This window comes from Oncorhynchus keta, chromosome 2 (genome assembly GCF_023373465.1).
Source record: "Oncorhynchus keta strain PuntledgeMale-10-30-2019 chromosome 2, Oket_V2, whole genome shotgun sequence".
Lineage (NCBI taxonomy): Eukaryota > Metazoa > Chordata > Actinopteri > Salmoniformes > Salmonidae > Oncorhynchus > Oncorhynchus keta.
In genome coordinates this window covers 31022609-31038572 of record NC_068422.1, presented here as the reverse complement: position 1 = coordinate 31038572, position 15964 = coordinate 31022609, and the positions used below count along the sequence as shown (strand labels likewise).

The following is a 15964-nucleotide window of genomic DNA, read 5'->3' as shown; positions in this document are numbered from 1 at the left end:
AGAAACTGGTCAGAATTGAAGGAATGATGGATGGCGCTAAATACAGGGAAATTCTTGAGGGAAACCTGTTTCAGTCTTCCAGAGATTTGAGACTGGGATGGAGGTTCACCTTCCAGCAGGACAATGACCCTAAGCATACTGCTAAAGCAACACTTGAGTGGTTTAAGGGGACCCATTTAATGTCTTAGAATGGCCTAGTCAAAGCCCAGACCTCAATCCAATTGAGTATTGTAGTACACCAGCAGAACCCATCCAACTTGAAGGAGCTGGAGCAGTTTTGCCTTGAAGAATGGGCAATGAGGGGGGTGAATATTTATGCACGCTCAAGTTCAGTTTTTCTTGTCTCATTTCTTATTTGTTACACAGAAAATATTTGCCATCTTCAAAGTGGTAGGCATGTTGCGTAAAATGATACAAACCCACAAAAACAATTATTTTAATTCCAGGTTTTAAGGCAACAAAATAGGAAAAATGCCAAGGGGGGTGAATACTTTCACAAGCCACTGTACCAACAGGGGAAAAATGTGTCTGAATCAGTGTTTCAGATACCTACTGAAGAAGTTCTGGCACTGGAATTATGTGACAGAAAAGCGAGTGCCCTTTAGAAAATACAGTCCGCATAGGAATCTGGTGTGCACTTAGCAGACTCTACATCAGTTTCTTTCATATTGGTTTTTGATACATAGCAGCAAGCTTATTTCAAATAAATTCATACATACAGGACTGCCAACAGTTCCATTATCAAAATATGTCTTCATCAAAATACAGAGGTTGAAGTCTAGTCTGTGCGGTTTTGAATGGGCTGTCAGAGGAAATCATATTGCTGCATCGACCATTAATTAATCAGCACACAGATCTCTTAAAACGGACACTTAAATGGGTGAATAGACAATGTAAAATATGTAATACCCACATGTATAATATGGTATGTTGAGTCAAAATAACTTTTATCAAACATTTGAATAAAGCAGATGCTGTCTTTTTGAACTATGTTCAAGTGACTTTACATTACCTTGGAAAAAAGGATTAATTGTACGTTTTGGTCACAATCATTATTTTAATGCAAATGCTTGCACTTGCGAACAAGTACCTGCACTGGTATCAGTCAGTAGTAAATGAGAGCCACCCCAGAGTTTAGTTCAATAGCTCCATCTGTTGATGGGATGTGTTCATGACAAAACAACCCCCTGGGTATTTTGTTGCCGTAGGCTATCAATTTCACATTCTGTTTCCACTACAAGACCATGGTACTTGCCTACGGAGCAGCAAGAGGAACTGCCCCTCCCTACCAGGCTATGCTCAAACCCAACACCCCAACCCGAGTACTCCATTATTATAAAAACATTTTAACCGCTTTTTGTCCCCAATTTCGTGGTATCCAATTGGTAGTTACAGTCTTGTCCCATCACTGCAACTCCCGTACCGCCTTGGGAGAGGATAAGGTTGAGAGCTGTGCGTCCTCCGAAACACAACCCAGCCACTGCTTCTTGACACAATGCACATTTAACCCGGTAGTCAGCTGCACTAATGTGTCGGAGGAAACATCGTACACCTGGCGACCGTGTCTGTGTGAAATGCACCCGGTCCGCCACAGGAGTCACTAGTGCAGGATGGGACAAGAACATCCCTGCCGGCCAAACCCACCCCTAACCCAGACAACACTGGGCCAATTGTGGCGCCGCCCCCATTGGTCTCCCGGTCGCCTGCAACAGAGCCTGGACTCGAAACCAGGATCTCTAGTGACACAGCTAGCACTGCCCGAGTACTCCATTCTGCCACCTCTGGTCTCTTGGTCCTCCCACCCCTCCTTGCGGGGCAGCTCCCGCTCAGCCCAATCAAAGCTCTACTCCATCCTTGCACCACAATGATGGAACCACATCCTTAACAGTTCTGCCAACAAGAAATTCTGCTCCCAGACATTGATACAAAGCAACAAAACAACTAGGGCTTTACAATGACGGTGAAGACATAGGAAAATCTTGGGGTTAAGTGCATTAAAATCTTCCTAGAATTTGGATGTACATAGTGTTGGACATGCCAACATTCTCAGAAAAAATAAATATCTTATTTGAATGAAAACACACTGCTATTGGAAATTTTAACATAGATTAGTTAAAGCATCGGTGTATGTGATCTAACTGCTAAATTGAACGTTTGATCAAAATGTATACACATATAATGTCTAGGGACATAAAATACTATTTGTGGAAAGTCCCAGTTGATTCCATACCTTTCCAGTAACAACTAATTCTGATCCCCTTTCATTTCTTTCTGAAACGTTCACACAAGAGACAATTGTAATGTCCATTTTCATCTGCACGACTGAATAATAGGCTACTATATCTATCTCTGAAATACAACTTCAAGAGATTCAAGACATTGGCAAAAAGTTTTGAAGAATATGGAAACACGGTAGTACATTTCTTGGAATGATTTCCCACCCTTGGCTATGAGCCACTGTCGCATGTCTCCTACACAGGCATTGGGTGGAAGTAAAACACCTGCTGTACATAGTGCTCCTTTCCAAAGATCAGTAGTACTGATTTTATGTAGCAGCTGTAGACAAGGTACTCTTTCCGGGGAGATGACGAACTCTCCATTCTGCAGCTCCACGTTAACCTGTCCCCCTCCGAACAGAACCAGGGTGTACACTGACACCATGTTGCAGTCTCTGATGAAGACATGGCTCGTCTTCACCTTCTCATGGTACACCATGTAGGGGCTGTCATAGTGGCCCCGGAAACCACCACTTAACCAATAAACTAAAGCAAAACAAAAAAATAGCTTGTGTGGTTGTTTTGGATTAACTTTTTAGTTACTGTAAAATAGTATTGGTTATGTCTCTGTAGTTTATTCTCACTGTGCGAAAGTTGTAACGTGTAGTTGATGGAGGAGGGGTGTACGTGGACACAGCCATCATTCTTGGTCATGTAGCGCAGCTCGTCTTCATCTTCACTGCGCCTTTACTGGTCTGTTTGAACTTCTCATGAGGAGACCTCACCTAGCATAGTAATCAATGGCTTAGCTAAGGTACATATACTGAGCAAAAATATAAAACGCAACATGTATAAAGTGTTGGTCCAATGTTTCATGAGCGGAAATTAAAGATCCCAGAAATGTTCCATATGCACAAAAAGCTTATTTCTCTCAAATGTTGCGCACAAATTTGTTTACATCCCTGTTAGTGAACATTTCCATTTTGCCAAGATAATCCATCCACCTGACAGGTGTGGCATATTAAGAAGCTGATTAAACAGCATGATCAGTACACAGGTGCACCTTGTGCTGGGGACATTAAAAGGACACACTAAAATTTGCACTTTTCTCACATGACACAATGCCACAGATGTCTCAAGTTGAGGGAGTGTGCAATTGGCATGCTGACTGCAGGAATGTCCACCTGAGCTGTTGCTAGCTAAAGCTTAATGTTCATTTCTCTACCATAAGCCGCCTCCAACGTAATTTTAAAAATGTGGCAGTACATCCAACCGGCCTTACAACCGCAGACCACATGTAACCACGCCTGTGGGATCGTCTGAGACGAACAGCTAAAATAAACTGTGGGTTTGCACAACCAAATAATTTCTGCACAAACTGTCTGAACCCAGGGTCTTAAACTGACTACAGTTCGGCGTCGTAACAAACTTCAGTGGGAAAATGCTCAACTTCGATGGCCCCTGGCACGCTGGGGAAGTACTGTACAGGGCAGATGGCCGACAGCATGTATGGTGTCGTGTGGGCAAGCGGTTTGTTGATGTCAACGTTGTGGGTGCCCCATGGCCCATGCCTGGAAGCTGAAAATGTCCCAGTTCTTCTATGGCCTGCATACTCAGACACGTCACCAATTGAGCATGTTTGGGATGCTCTGGATCTACGTATACGAAGGCTTGTTCCAGTTCTCGCCAATATCCAGCAACTTCGCAAAGCCATTGAAAAGGAGTGGGACAACATTCCACAGGCCAGAATCAACAGCCTGATCAACTATGCAAAGGAGATGTGTCGCGCTGCATGAGGCAAATGTTGGTCAAACCAGATACTGACTGGTTTTCTGATTAAGGTATATGTGACCAACAGATGCATATCTGTATTCCCAGTCATGTGAAATGCATAGATTAGGGCCTAATTTCCTATGAACTGTAACTTTGAAATTGTTGCATGTTGCGTTTATAATTTTTGTTCAGTGTACATTATACAAGTACTGAGCTGTTGATCATGCTGGATGGGTAAAGGCTCACCTGAACTAAATTGGGATAAAGGGCAGCACAGAGCAACCTGATGTTGTCAGAGTTGAGGTTGGCCTGTGGAGAGAAAGAGTGAAATGATTAACTTGCATGATTTATGAACAGATTTTATGTGACAATGCAGCATTTAAATGAAACATTTGCAGCTCAGGAACGAGTCGTTCTTTTTGAACTACTTTTTACTGACTCGAGTCACGATTCCTTTTTCTGAGTGACACATTCATTTTAGTTGTTCATTTAACCTGCTGGCTGCAATGAATCCTACAGCAGGATTAATATGCGCTCCCCCGGCTAAGCGGCTCCGGAGACCACCGACTGTCTATCTCGGCAAGTGGTACCAGTACACCAAGTCTGGAACTAACAGGACCCTGAACAGCTTCTACCCCCAAGCCACAATACTACTAATCAAATGTCTAACCGGACGACCTGCATTGACCCTTTTTATGAACTAACTCTCTTACACGGACTCTATTCTATGCACATACACACTGCAACACACACACACATAACATGCGCACATATGCGTACTGACACCACACAGGCTGCTGCTACAGCTCAGTCTATTATCTATTTAGTTGTCTAGTCACTTTACCCCTACTGATATGTACATAGCTACCTCGTACCCCTGCACATCAACACGGTACTGGTGCTCCCTGTATAAAGTCATTTCATATTTTACTCGTTATTGTTAGTCACTGTGTACTTATTCCTCGTTTTACTATTTATATATTTTTTTATCTTTAACTCTGCATTATTGGAAAAGGACCCGTAAGTAAGCATTTCACTGTTGTTTACGAAGCATATGACAAATAAAATTGGATTTGATTTTACATGTGCACGCAGGAAAATAGATCATGCTCCAGGCAGAATAGAGAAGACCAATACATGTTTTGATAATTGATGGCATGGTTCAAGAACGAAATTGCAATGAATTTATTATTGAATGTTATCAATGAACACAGCTTTGCAGAACCAAAACATACACAGCCTGCCTCTGCTCAAAAAACGTGAACTTTGGGGCTGCTGCAGTTTGCGAATGATGTTGTGCAGAAGTCAAGCAATGGCATTCTGCCATTGAGTTGTTCACAATCTAATCCGGTTGCGGCAGCAACTAGACCTTGTTTCAAAGGTATACATGATGTTATTTGTATGCCTAGCAATCAAAATTGTACATTGCTTGAAGCACACTTTTACAAGTCTAAGTCACAAACGACAGCTCCTATAAGACCCTACGGTGAACGAGAGGCTTGAAGCCTAATTATTTTGTTTATTACTCATTGTTCGCTGGTAGTGTCCTGCGCGCTATGGGCATTACAGAATCCAATGAACTAAATGAGTCTAAAGATTTGTTTGTTTGACTGAACGAGTTGAAAAGATCCAAGTCAGTAAAAAGAACCCAACTTCCTATCACTAATTTCTATCATGGATATATCTTAGGTACTGTAGAATTCTGATTGAAACATAAGTGTGTGTGTGTGTTCTACCTCGCAGCCCCTTGCCTCCAGAACACCCTCAGTCCATTTAGCAGCCATTCTCTCCATGACTCTGGCCCTCCGTCCCTCCTTGACAAAGCCAATGTCAGACAGCAGCTCCGTAAACTGCCTCTTCAGACTGGTTATCTCCTGCAAACCACAAAGCACATCTCAGACTCTTGCAAGTACCGTACAATACAACACTGTAATAATGCCACCTGTCAGGAAAGATGCCACAGAACAGTATCTGACCTGTAAGGCCCTGCCAGGCAGGAAGTTCTCTCAGCAGTACTGAAACCAAGCCTGGTTCACGTTCTTGGCTGCACCACACCAGCCGTGTGCAACAGCAACACATTACATTAGACAGTCACATGTCCACAGCAGATCATCTGTATTCTACCCGGTGTTTTAGTTGGTTCTACATCTTGCATTGCCACTCAGAACATGTACATCGGTGTCTCAAGGCAAATGCAATTTTTCATAGCTGGTTCAGGTATCATTTCAGTATTTCTGGCATTAGTGTTATAGTGCTAGTGTGTGTTAATATTCGTGACATGGCTAGGGGATAAACAGTAGAGAGAGGTTCAGGTCTGCCCAGTGTGCCTAGCCCCAGTGTGTCAAGTACAGTACCTTGTATCCCTGCAGCAGGGCCAGATGGTCACTGTTAGCCAGGGCGTAACTCAGCTTATTCTCATTGGCCTCCTCCCTCTTATCCCAAGGAGACACCTGGCCACAGGATGAAAACACTGCAGGAGAGGAGAAAAAGAAGAAGATTAAAAAAAACAAGAGAGTGAAACTTGTGACCGTCTGTGTGAAAATGGAAAGCCTCACGGGAGTTCACATTTCTACTCATTCCAATTCAACCCAAAGGCTCTGATAGACTGCCATTAGTAAACTCAGGCAAACAGTAGTACAAAGTGCCAGGCTGGCAGTGTCTGTGAGGGCAGGGTCCAGGCAGCGGGAGATGGCACCAAACAGCATGAGTTTGCTAACGGACGTCCATGGGCAGACAGGCCAGGTGGGAGTTCAGAGGGGTGAGCTTCTCGTCGGCCGTCAGAGCCCCCAGGTCTTGCAGACATTGCTGGGCCGCGTCCAGACTGCCCATGGCTAGGGGCATCCTCCGAGAGAACAGACTCCAACAGCCGCTCCACAAACACACGCAGGGTCTTAATCCTGAGAGAGAGAAGGAAAGTGGGGATAGAGAGAGAGGTGGAGAAAGGGGGCAGTGTTGGGAAATTTCAAAGTGAAAATAAGTTTGCATTGGTGACAACATGTCATGAGTATCTACATTGAAAATCCAGGGAAGGTTCAAATGAATGTCAGTGGTTAAATAAAGAGACAGTGCCTGGTACATGAGTAAATAACACAAATTGGTCACTTAAGAGCACCATTGGCACAGTGCTGTAGTTAGGTGACATTAGAAATGATTTAACTATTATTTAACCAGGTAAGTTGACTGAAAACATATTCTCATGTACAGCAACAACAGGGGATGATTAGGTGGCCATGATGGTATGAGGGCCAGATTGGGAATTTAGACAGGCCATCGGGGTTAACACCCCTACTTTTACAATAACTGGCATGGGTGACCACAAAGAGTCACGATACCCGTTTAACATCCCATCCGAAAGACAAAACTCTACACAGAGCAATGTTCCCAATCATTGCCCTGGGGCATTGGTCTATTTTTTTAGACCACAGGAAAGAGTGCCTCCTACTGGCCCACCAACACCACTTCCAGCAGCATCTGGTCTCCCATCCAGGACCAAGCCTGCTAAGTTTCAGAAGTCAGCCAGCAGTGGGATGCAGGGTATTATGCTGCTGGCAAAGGATTTTGACTAAGTTGTTTAAGTTGACAATTATTTACTGGAAGACTGGAATTGGTCAGTAGCGCAGTCCTCAGTAGAAAAGGAGCGGACTTTGGTGAGAGCAACAGTCAAATTTTCAGTGTCAATGGTGTATAAAATTCCTTCATAGTGAATCCCGGCCTTCGAGATTAGGCAAATTTTACTCCCGATGTAGGGAGAGTCCTGTAATGGTCTGCTTGCCTGAGGCAGAGCTGCTCCGAGGGGACTCTCTGGATCTCTGGCAGCTCTGTTCAGCCAGCTGGTGTTGGAAGCAGTGGATGGTGAAGAAGTAGACCCCCGAGGCCAAATGGCCTGCTTACCCCCTCCTCTGCAGGGCATTGGCATGGGTCACTCACGACTCCTCCAGGCTCCCCAAGCTCTTCGAAGCGTTGTAACTGAGGGGAAAGACAGCGAAATAACACTCACATGCCGTCTAGCTCAGTGTGTATTATAAGCAGCCAAATATGCACTGCTATCAATGAATTGGTTCACTCCTTATAACAGGTTAGTATAGAAAATATATGAGTTGTACACATTAACATAGTTTGCACTTATCGAATGTGCTCTCATCAGAACCTGACATTTATGGAAACCAGTTGAGAGTATTGAAACACGGCCCCTGTCTGCAGAGACATCCGAGGGTTTAGAGGTCAGAGGTTACAGTACCTTTTCTCCTTTATCTTCCCCGAGTCGACCACATAGACCATGTCATTGATTGTGAAGGAGGTCTCTGCGAAGTTGGTGGTGATGATGATCTTGGTGACCAGCTGAACACAGCCTGCTGCTCCTCGTTAAACAGGGGCGATTGGACCTCCCGAGTGATGCAGGGGTTTAAGCGTCACTACAAACCCGGGTTCGATCCCAGGCTGTGTCACAGCCGGCCGTGACCGGGAGACCCATGAGGCAGCGCACAATTGGCCCAGCGTCGTCTGGGTTAGAGGAGGGTTTGACTGACAGGGATTTCCTTGTCCCCTCAAGCTCTAGTGACTCCTTGCAGCGGGCCGGGCACCTACAAACTGACTTCGGTTGCCAGCTGGACGGTCATTCCACCGACACATTGGTGCAGCTGGTTTCTGGGTTAAGTGAGCAGTGTGTCAAGAAGCAGTGCGGCTTGGCAGTGTCGTGTTTCGGAGGACGCATGACTCTCGACCTTCACCTCTCCCGAGTCCGTAGGGGAGTTGCAGCGATGGGACAAGACTAACTACTAATTGGATATCACGAAATTGGGGAGTAGAAGTACAAAAAAATATTAAAATAAATAAATACAAAAAAATGTAAAGAAAATAAAAAGATAGTGATGAGTAGAGCTGGTACATCACACACCTGACACACAATCACACGCACTTTACTACACACACACACACACACACACACACACACACACACACACACACACACACACACACACACACACACACACACACACACACACACACACACACACACACACACACACACACACAACTATATCCACAACAAACATAACCCATCTACAGCTGTACCAGAACACACACACCTGTATAAAAACTCAACCCATCACAACCACATATTTATGCAAAACTCCACAACTCATAATTCTAGCAATCCTGCAAATTCATCCAGTACAGTGCTCCCTGTATTTCCCTACCTGGCTCTGTTCCGGTTGTTGAACATCCTGTTGGTCTGGAGCTGCTCATAGAGCGTTTTAATCTAAGCCAGGCCCACCAGCACCTACATACACCAAGATGCTTGAAGGATGTGGATGGTGTGTGGTGGGGTAGATAGTGTGCACCGGTACCTGGTATGTGGATGGTGTGTGGTGGGGTAGATAGTGTGCATCAGTACATGGTATGTGGATGGTGTTGCAGTTGTTGTAGTACAGGGAGAAGCAGTCAGCTTTCAGGGTGGCACTCATCAGGATGAACTTCAGTTCTGGGCTCTGGACCACCAGATCCTTCTCCACCAGCAGGAGGAAGTCACTGAGGGAGAGGGATGGAGAGAGAAATCAAGATGAGACAACTGGCACAATAGTGAATGAGTCTATATGCTGTTGGCTTACGAGGGGGCGCTTATGCATACTCATAAAGGAGGCGCTCGGGCACCTCATCCACTATGATACGAGAGATCCCTGTGAGGTCTGCGTCCCCTCCAGCCTCCTCAGCAGCATTCCTGTGGTGCATTACAGCAGCCTGGTAGAGGGAGGAAGGAAGGAAGGAAGGGGGAGGCATAGAGTGAGTGAGTGAGTGAGTGAGTGAGTGAGTGAGTGAGTGAGTGAGTGAGTGAGTGAGTGAGTGAGTGAGTGAGTGAGAGAGAGAGAGAGAGAGGAGGAGAAAGAGAGAGAGGAGAGAGAGAGAGAGTACAAGCTTAATTGAAGTTCAACAACAGCTTTAACTGGAATGCCAGGTTATGTGAGCGTGTGAACAACATTGAGTTCCACTGACCCCGATGGTCTCAAGACGGATCTGGTAGCCCCTGAGTTACCGAGGCGTTCTATACCGCTCCTGTGCCACCCTGTCGGCCACAGAGCTGGCAAAGATACAGCAGGGCTGGGTGCAGATGATGCTAGCCACCTGGTCTGCAGGCCCCCTCAGAGACGCATCCAAAGTGAACTAACGGATCTGGGTGGTCTTACCACACCTGTAGCAGACCAACACAAAGACATCAGATCTTAACACCAAGTTAACATCAAACATAGAACACTGCAGCATGCACCACATCTAATACCATCATTTCACATCAGCAGGTCCTTCTCATTCCAGTCAGCCAGCTTGAGTCTCTGCTGCACCATGGAGGTGAAATGCCTGGATGACTGGCAGAGAGGAACAGTAACAGGGGATTAGGTGGAGCAAACAGACATTCCAATATTACCACTTATGATTTTAGCTGTAAGGTTTACAGGCATGACTACCGGTAGTATTGGACAGGACTGATAAAATCGCAATTCCCCCATAACACCAATAGATGGCGCTAAATAGCATGACAGGCTGCTTACATTTCTCTCTTGTTCTGTAGTCAGCCTTAGTGTTGTACTGTAGTCAGCCTTAGTGTTTTTTCGGGTTGACTAAGTCTCTCAGCTGCATGGGAAAATGTGTCGAATTGCAGGAAATTTGCTTAAAACGACAAAAACGTCTCTCAGCTACATGGAGAAATTATATTAATTACAGAAAATTGGCCCTGCTACGCCCCCACCACCTAAACTTTTTACCCCTTTTTCTCCCCAATTGGTAGTTTGTCTTGTCCCATCGCTGCAACTCCCATACGGACTCGAGAGGTGAAGGTCGAGAGCCATGCATCCTCCAAAACACAACCCTGCCAAAATGCACTGCTTCTTGACACACTGCTTGCTTAACTCACCAATGTGTCGGAGGAAACATCGTCCAACTGGCGACCATATCATCGTGCATGCGCCCGGCCCACCACAGGAGTCGCTAGAGTGCGATGAGACAAGGACATCCCGGCCAGCCGAACCCTCCACTAACTCGGATGACGCTGGGCCAATTGTGCGTCGCCTCATATCTCTCCCATTCGCGGCCTGCTGCGACACAGCCCGGGTTCGAACCCAGATCTGTAGTGACGCCTCTGCAGTGCCTTAGACCGCTGCGCCACTCGGGAGGCCCTAAGACCCTTTTTTGATCCAGAAAAAACCCTGGTAGTAACAGCCCAGAATGAAGTACACTCTCTACTCTACCTGTTTTCTCCTGAACTCTCGACAGTTTGGTGTTCTCTTTCTGATGGCCCTCTGTCTTCTCTTCATGCCCTTTCACCATTTTTTCCCTCCGGTTGACATACAATGCCCTCGGAAAGTATTCAGACCCCTTGACTCTTTCCACATTTTGTTATGTTACAGCCTTATTCTAAAATTGATAAAAATTCTCAGCAATCTACATACAATACCCCATAATGACAAAGCGAAAACAGGTTTTTAGACATTTTTGTTAATTTATAAAAACATAAAATAACAGAAATACCTTATTTACATAAGTATTCAGACCCTTTGCTACTCGAAATTGAGCTCAGGTGCATCCTGTTTCCATTGATCATCCTTGAGATGTTTCTACAAATTGATTGGAGTCCACCTGTGGTAAATTCAATTGATTGGACATGAGTTGGAAAGTCACACACCTGTCTATATAAGGTGCTCCAGCTCATACTCTGTAAAGCTGAATTCAGGCTGGCTCGCACTGGGTCTTGGGGGCCCGAGGCGTTCCCCTTGGTGGGCATCTGGTGCTTATACTTGCACTTGGTTCCAAATCTGCAGCCGGCAGATGTCCCGAAAGTGAACGGGGGCCGCCGGTGATAGTGCAGGAGGTCTGGGTCCAGAGTGATGGTCCACATGCTGTTGGCAATATGCTCGGTGAAGCGGTTTCCGTAGATGGAGGTGAGGGCCAGAGACTCCTGCTGATACCTGCAGAACTTTCCTATGGTAAACAGTCCTATGACTGGCTTGGGTGTGGGCCACCGTTTGTCCTCTGAGTCAGGATCATAGACAGGGCTCTCCACAGGCTCATTAGGTTCCAGAACTGCACTTCCTCCTGGTAATCCAGCTAGTCATACTCTTCCTCTTCATTATACTCCTCTGCTTCATCACTGAGAAAGAACAGGTGGGTTAAGATTATGTGATGTTATTAGCCTGTTCCAGTCAAAAAGGTGAGTGACACCTGATACATCACAATGCAACTACACAAACCTCTGTAGAGAAGAAAACAACAACCCCTGAATACCAACACATTTTCCAATTCTTCCAATATTATACAGAGACCCCAGTATTCTGAAGGCACTCCAGTATACAGGCTCTCTTCCTATGTTATGAGAACACTCACTCATAAGGCTCGTTGTCATAGTCCTAGGTCTGCAGCTCTCTCAACAGCTCCTTCACCTGCTCCTGGTTCTTATTGGTAATGAAGATCTTCTGCATAGGCAGCTTGCCCATCATCTCTGCCAATGCCCCTTCCGACTCTGCTAATCCGGGCCTGCACCACCGCCACCCCCTCCCATTCCTCTGCCTGAGGTGGGCCTATGGTGAGAGAAAGATAAATGTGTTTATTATTCAGGTTTATTCCACAGTTCAAAGGATAAGAGCTAATATCTAACTAATTATCTTAAGAGGATTGCAGTATAAAACCTGATTGACTATTCAATAGCACAACGCATTGCCAGCCAACTATGTTATGTGGATTATGCGTCAGACATACTACTTGCATTACTGTAGCACTAGGTTCTGTTGCAGTTGCTCATTTCACTTCCTAATCTGGATTTCAGTTTTCAGTTCAGATGACACATACAGTAGAGCAGGTGGACATCATTTTTGTAAGGCACGGTGCCGGTGCCTTGAAAGTAGTAGGAACCGGCGAGCTAAAATGTTACTTTATGGCTGACGAGGCACACGTTTACATCGTGTTTAGTTCATAACACTTCTTGGGTTGTCGGCAAACTAGATAATTAACCAGAATGACCACTCAACAGTGCATTGTCACAGCCAGCTAGGACGGAGGATTGCTAGCCATTAGCCATAAAATAGATATCAGTAGGTCGGGAGGCACATTGTTTCTTTCTGTATGGGCAAGAGGACAATTAGTCAATTATTTTGCTATTCAAAAAACAATTTACTACCGAGAAAAATAATGCATAAGAGAAACGGATAGCAGGTTATTTATCCAGAGACCAAGACAATTTACAACTACACCGTCTTTCTCATTGGTTAATCAATCAGAGGTCAAAGTTTATTTTCCGGGTAAAGGCTGTGTAGAGTTACCATGGTAATGTAAAGTTTAGGAAATGCATCGCGACAACATCAGCTAGACCAGCACGAAAGAATTGAATAAGATATAGCCATAGTCATGTTTGAACTAGCAACAAATCCGAAATGAATTGACTAGCTTGACAGCCAGCTAAAGTTAGCTAAAAGCTCTAACTATATTGAGTAAATTCAATTTGACGAAGCATTACTAAAATGTCAGGTGAGTAACGTTAGCCAGTTACCGTACTGTATAGCCAGCATAATACAGAAATAGCATAGCTACAACACAATGTCATTATTAAAGTGTTTTTCCTGCAGAGAAGAAAAAAGGAAAGGTCACAGAAAGCGAAGGTAGGCAGAGACCAGACTTGGACATCTCAAAATATCTGCTTTTTTTTGGTGTGTAAATATTGTATGTTTGTGCTTAAGGCGAACTATTAGCCTATGTCGCAGTCTTAAACTCCACTCACATATTTATTTTCAGAGGAAGGGAATTTGCAAGTATCCTACATTTTCCCAAATGGTGACAGATATGGTAAGTGCTCATATTGACACAGTAACATTAAATGAATGATTCTAACTGTTATAACGAGCTGCATTACTGTGGTCATCACCAGAAGGAGAGTGCTGCGGGTCCACAGAGGGAGTCGTGGTGAGGCGTGGTATGGGCAAACACACCTCAGCCAGTGGTGTCACCTACACTGGAGAGTGGCATGATGACAAGGTATGTGTGTGCGAGTGCATGGTCGGGTGTAGGCCTATGTTAGGACAGAATTGATAGGGATTGGTATTTGGATTAGCGGGTCATAGTTTTTGTGATGTCTGCTGTGAGTGACCAGTGCTCCCTCTATTCCAGATGAATGGCAGAGGGACTCTGGAGCATCCCTCTGGGGCCCTGTATGAAGGGGACTTCAAAGACAACATGTATCATGGCACAGGGACATACAGCTTCTCTGACGGGACCAAATACTGCGGCAGCTTCAGCAAGAACAAGTGAACCCATTACTTTAGCGTGTTAACTTTTTCCTATCATATTTTGATATGCTAGTGAATAATAGTTTAGGGCGATGGCTAGTGAATGATGGCTCTATTGTTTTTTTTAATAGGTTGGAGGGTGACGGGGAGTTCATCGACTCTCAGGGACTTGTTTGGATTGGAGGCTTCCACAACAAGGCAGCTCCTGGATTAAAACTTAAACTCAGCATGTAACCCATGACATAATGTGAGATAACATAACTCTAATTCCTCTTACATTTATGAACATTTATTGAATATATATATATATTCAAAAGAACAAAATTAGACTCCAGTAAGAAATTTTAAAGGCACCAAATGAAATGAAACACACAATGTCCATGTTCTTCCCATAACACTCCTGCAGTGACACCTGGTCTCTTTTACTTGTAGGAAAGACTTTAGTAGTCAGCGTATGACAGTGTGGTGCACACACCTCATGCCACCGTGCAATGAATGATTCATTGCTTTGAGTCACACAGCGAAGAGTCCTCTTTGGAGGTGCTGAAACAACAGTCTGTGTGTGTGTGGCTGTGTAAGCCTCAGTTAACCAACAGTGTTAAGCTAAAACTTTTTCTACTACAGTTTATTTGGAATCTTTTAACTCTTCATAAACAGCGTACAAATCTAGATATCGGTGGAGGAATCCATCAATGTTCTGTTTCTTGAACGCCAACAAGAATGTCTCTTTACTCCCACTGATGTCACTATAATGTGTGTGTGGTATAATTTAGTTCTATATATAGTTCTTTTGCTTAATGTGTGCATCTGGTGTTAACTTTGTTCAACAAATTCAGTTATATGATGAATTCCTCAATAAGATGTGTGGTGGTTATGTCCATAAGTGTCTTCAGTAAATCATCAAACATCTGCCGAGAGCATAGAACTGTGTTTCCTTTTCTTTCGTAGTTGTGTATTTTGAGTAATGTCTTTTACATTTTACTTTTTTTTTTTACCCTCTGACTAAACAAGCAGAGGTCAGAGCATCGCCTGGCCTTGTCCATTTGTTGTTCACAGATGTTGGTCCTTCCCCCTCCAACCCAAAGCTAGCCTGGAGTGCTGGGGGTGGTTTTGTATGGTTGGAAGTAGCATGGCGCATGTACTGCATCACCCAACCAGCGTATCAGATCGGTGGAGAATATTCCCATATGCTTATTAGGGTAGTACAGCACTCCACAAACACACAAAGAATCAGAACATTGTTCACAGGAAGGCCTTGATTTGTGGGAATAGTATGCTCTTCATTGAAACACACATCCTTTTGTTGAGCATCTGAACTAGCTTTTCATCCCCAGTGGACCTGTGCTGCAGCCTTCCAAGCACAAGGCCAGAACTTGTGACACTGGTAATAAGGCTATGCTACATAAGGAGAGGCAACACACACAACTTCCTGTTTTCTTGGAAGACCGCAAGCTGTGGAAGAAGTGATCAGTTCTGAGATTTGAGAAACTGTGCCCGCTGGCATCATAAGGCACGTAGTCCTCTCCTGCAGTCAATGACCAAAAGTGCCGTTATTAATATTTTTTGTAATTACATAATTATTATTATTTATTTTTTTACTGACGGAAATCCTGTGTTTCTATGTCAAACAGTTGTTATATTTCAGTCTTCTCTGATGTAAATAAAGTTTTCATATTGGGATGCAAACTCCCAATTGAATGCATTTCAACTCTA

General features: G+C 44.4%; 1 protein-coding gene and 1 pseudogene across 7 annotated transcripts; one reads left to right on the top strand and one right to left on the bottom strand.

Annotated features, from left to right (window-relative positions):
* Window positions 1–314: 314 nt before the first annotated feature.
* Window positions 315–12106, bottom strand: LOC118361183 (putative ATP-dependent RNA helicase DHX57; annotated as a pseudogene).
* morn2 (MORN repeat containing 2) lies at window positions 11450–15964 on the top strand. Of its 7 annotated transcripts, none has more exons than XM_035795056.2 (7): window positions 11456–12140; window positions 12381–12558; window positions 13761–13811; window positions 13894–14000; window positions 14133–14269; window positions 14383–14498; window positions 14684–15964. In XM_035795056.2, exons 2-6 carry the CDS (start codon window positions 12438–12440, stop codon window positions 14483–14485), a joined length of 519 nt encoding a protein of 172 aa, XP_035650949.1. In that variant the 5' UTR covers window positions 11456–12140; window positions 12381–12437; the 3' UTR covers window positions 14486–14498; window positions 14684–15964. The 7 variants fall into 7 exon arrangements, with proteins under 7 accessions (XP_035650958.1, XP_035650949.1, XP_052331093.1 ...); XM_035795092.2 differs by lacking the exons at window positions 11456–12140; window positions 12381–12558 and adding exons at window positions 13271–13496; window positions 13595–13627 and having other exon boundaries at window positions 13897–14000; XM_035795065.2 differs by having other exon boundaries at window positions 11450–12140; window positions 13897–14000; window positions 14383–15964.

Excerpts from the sequence above, each read along its gene's own strand:
- morn2 (XM_035795056.2), top strand. The coding sequence starts at position 12,438 with ATGAAGATCTTCTGCATAGGCAGCTTGCCCATCATCTCTGCCAATGCC. Across the intron at positions 13,812-13,893 it reads CCCAAATGGTGACAGATATG|AAGGAGAGTGCTGCGGGTCC; the intron begins GTAAGTGCTCAT and ends GGTCATCACCAG. Across the intron at positions 14,001-14,132 it reads GAGAGTGGCATGATGACAAG|ATGAATGGCAGAGGGACTCT; the intron begins GTATGTGTGTGC and ends CCTCTATTCCAG.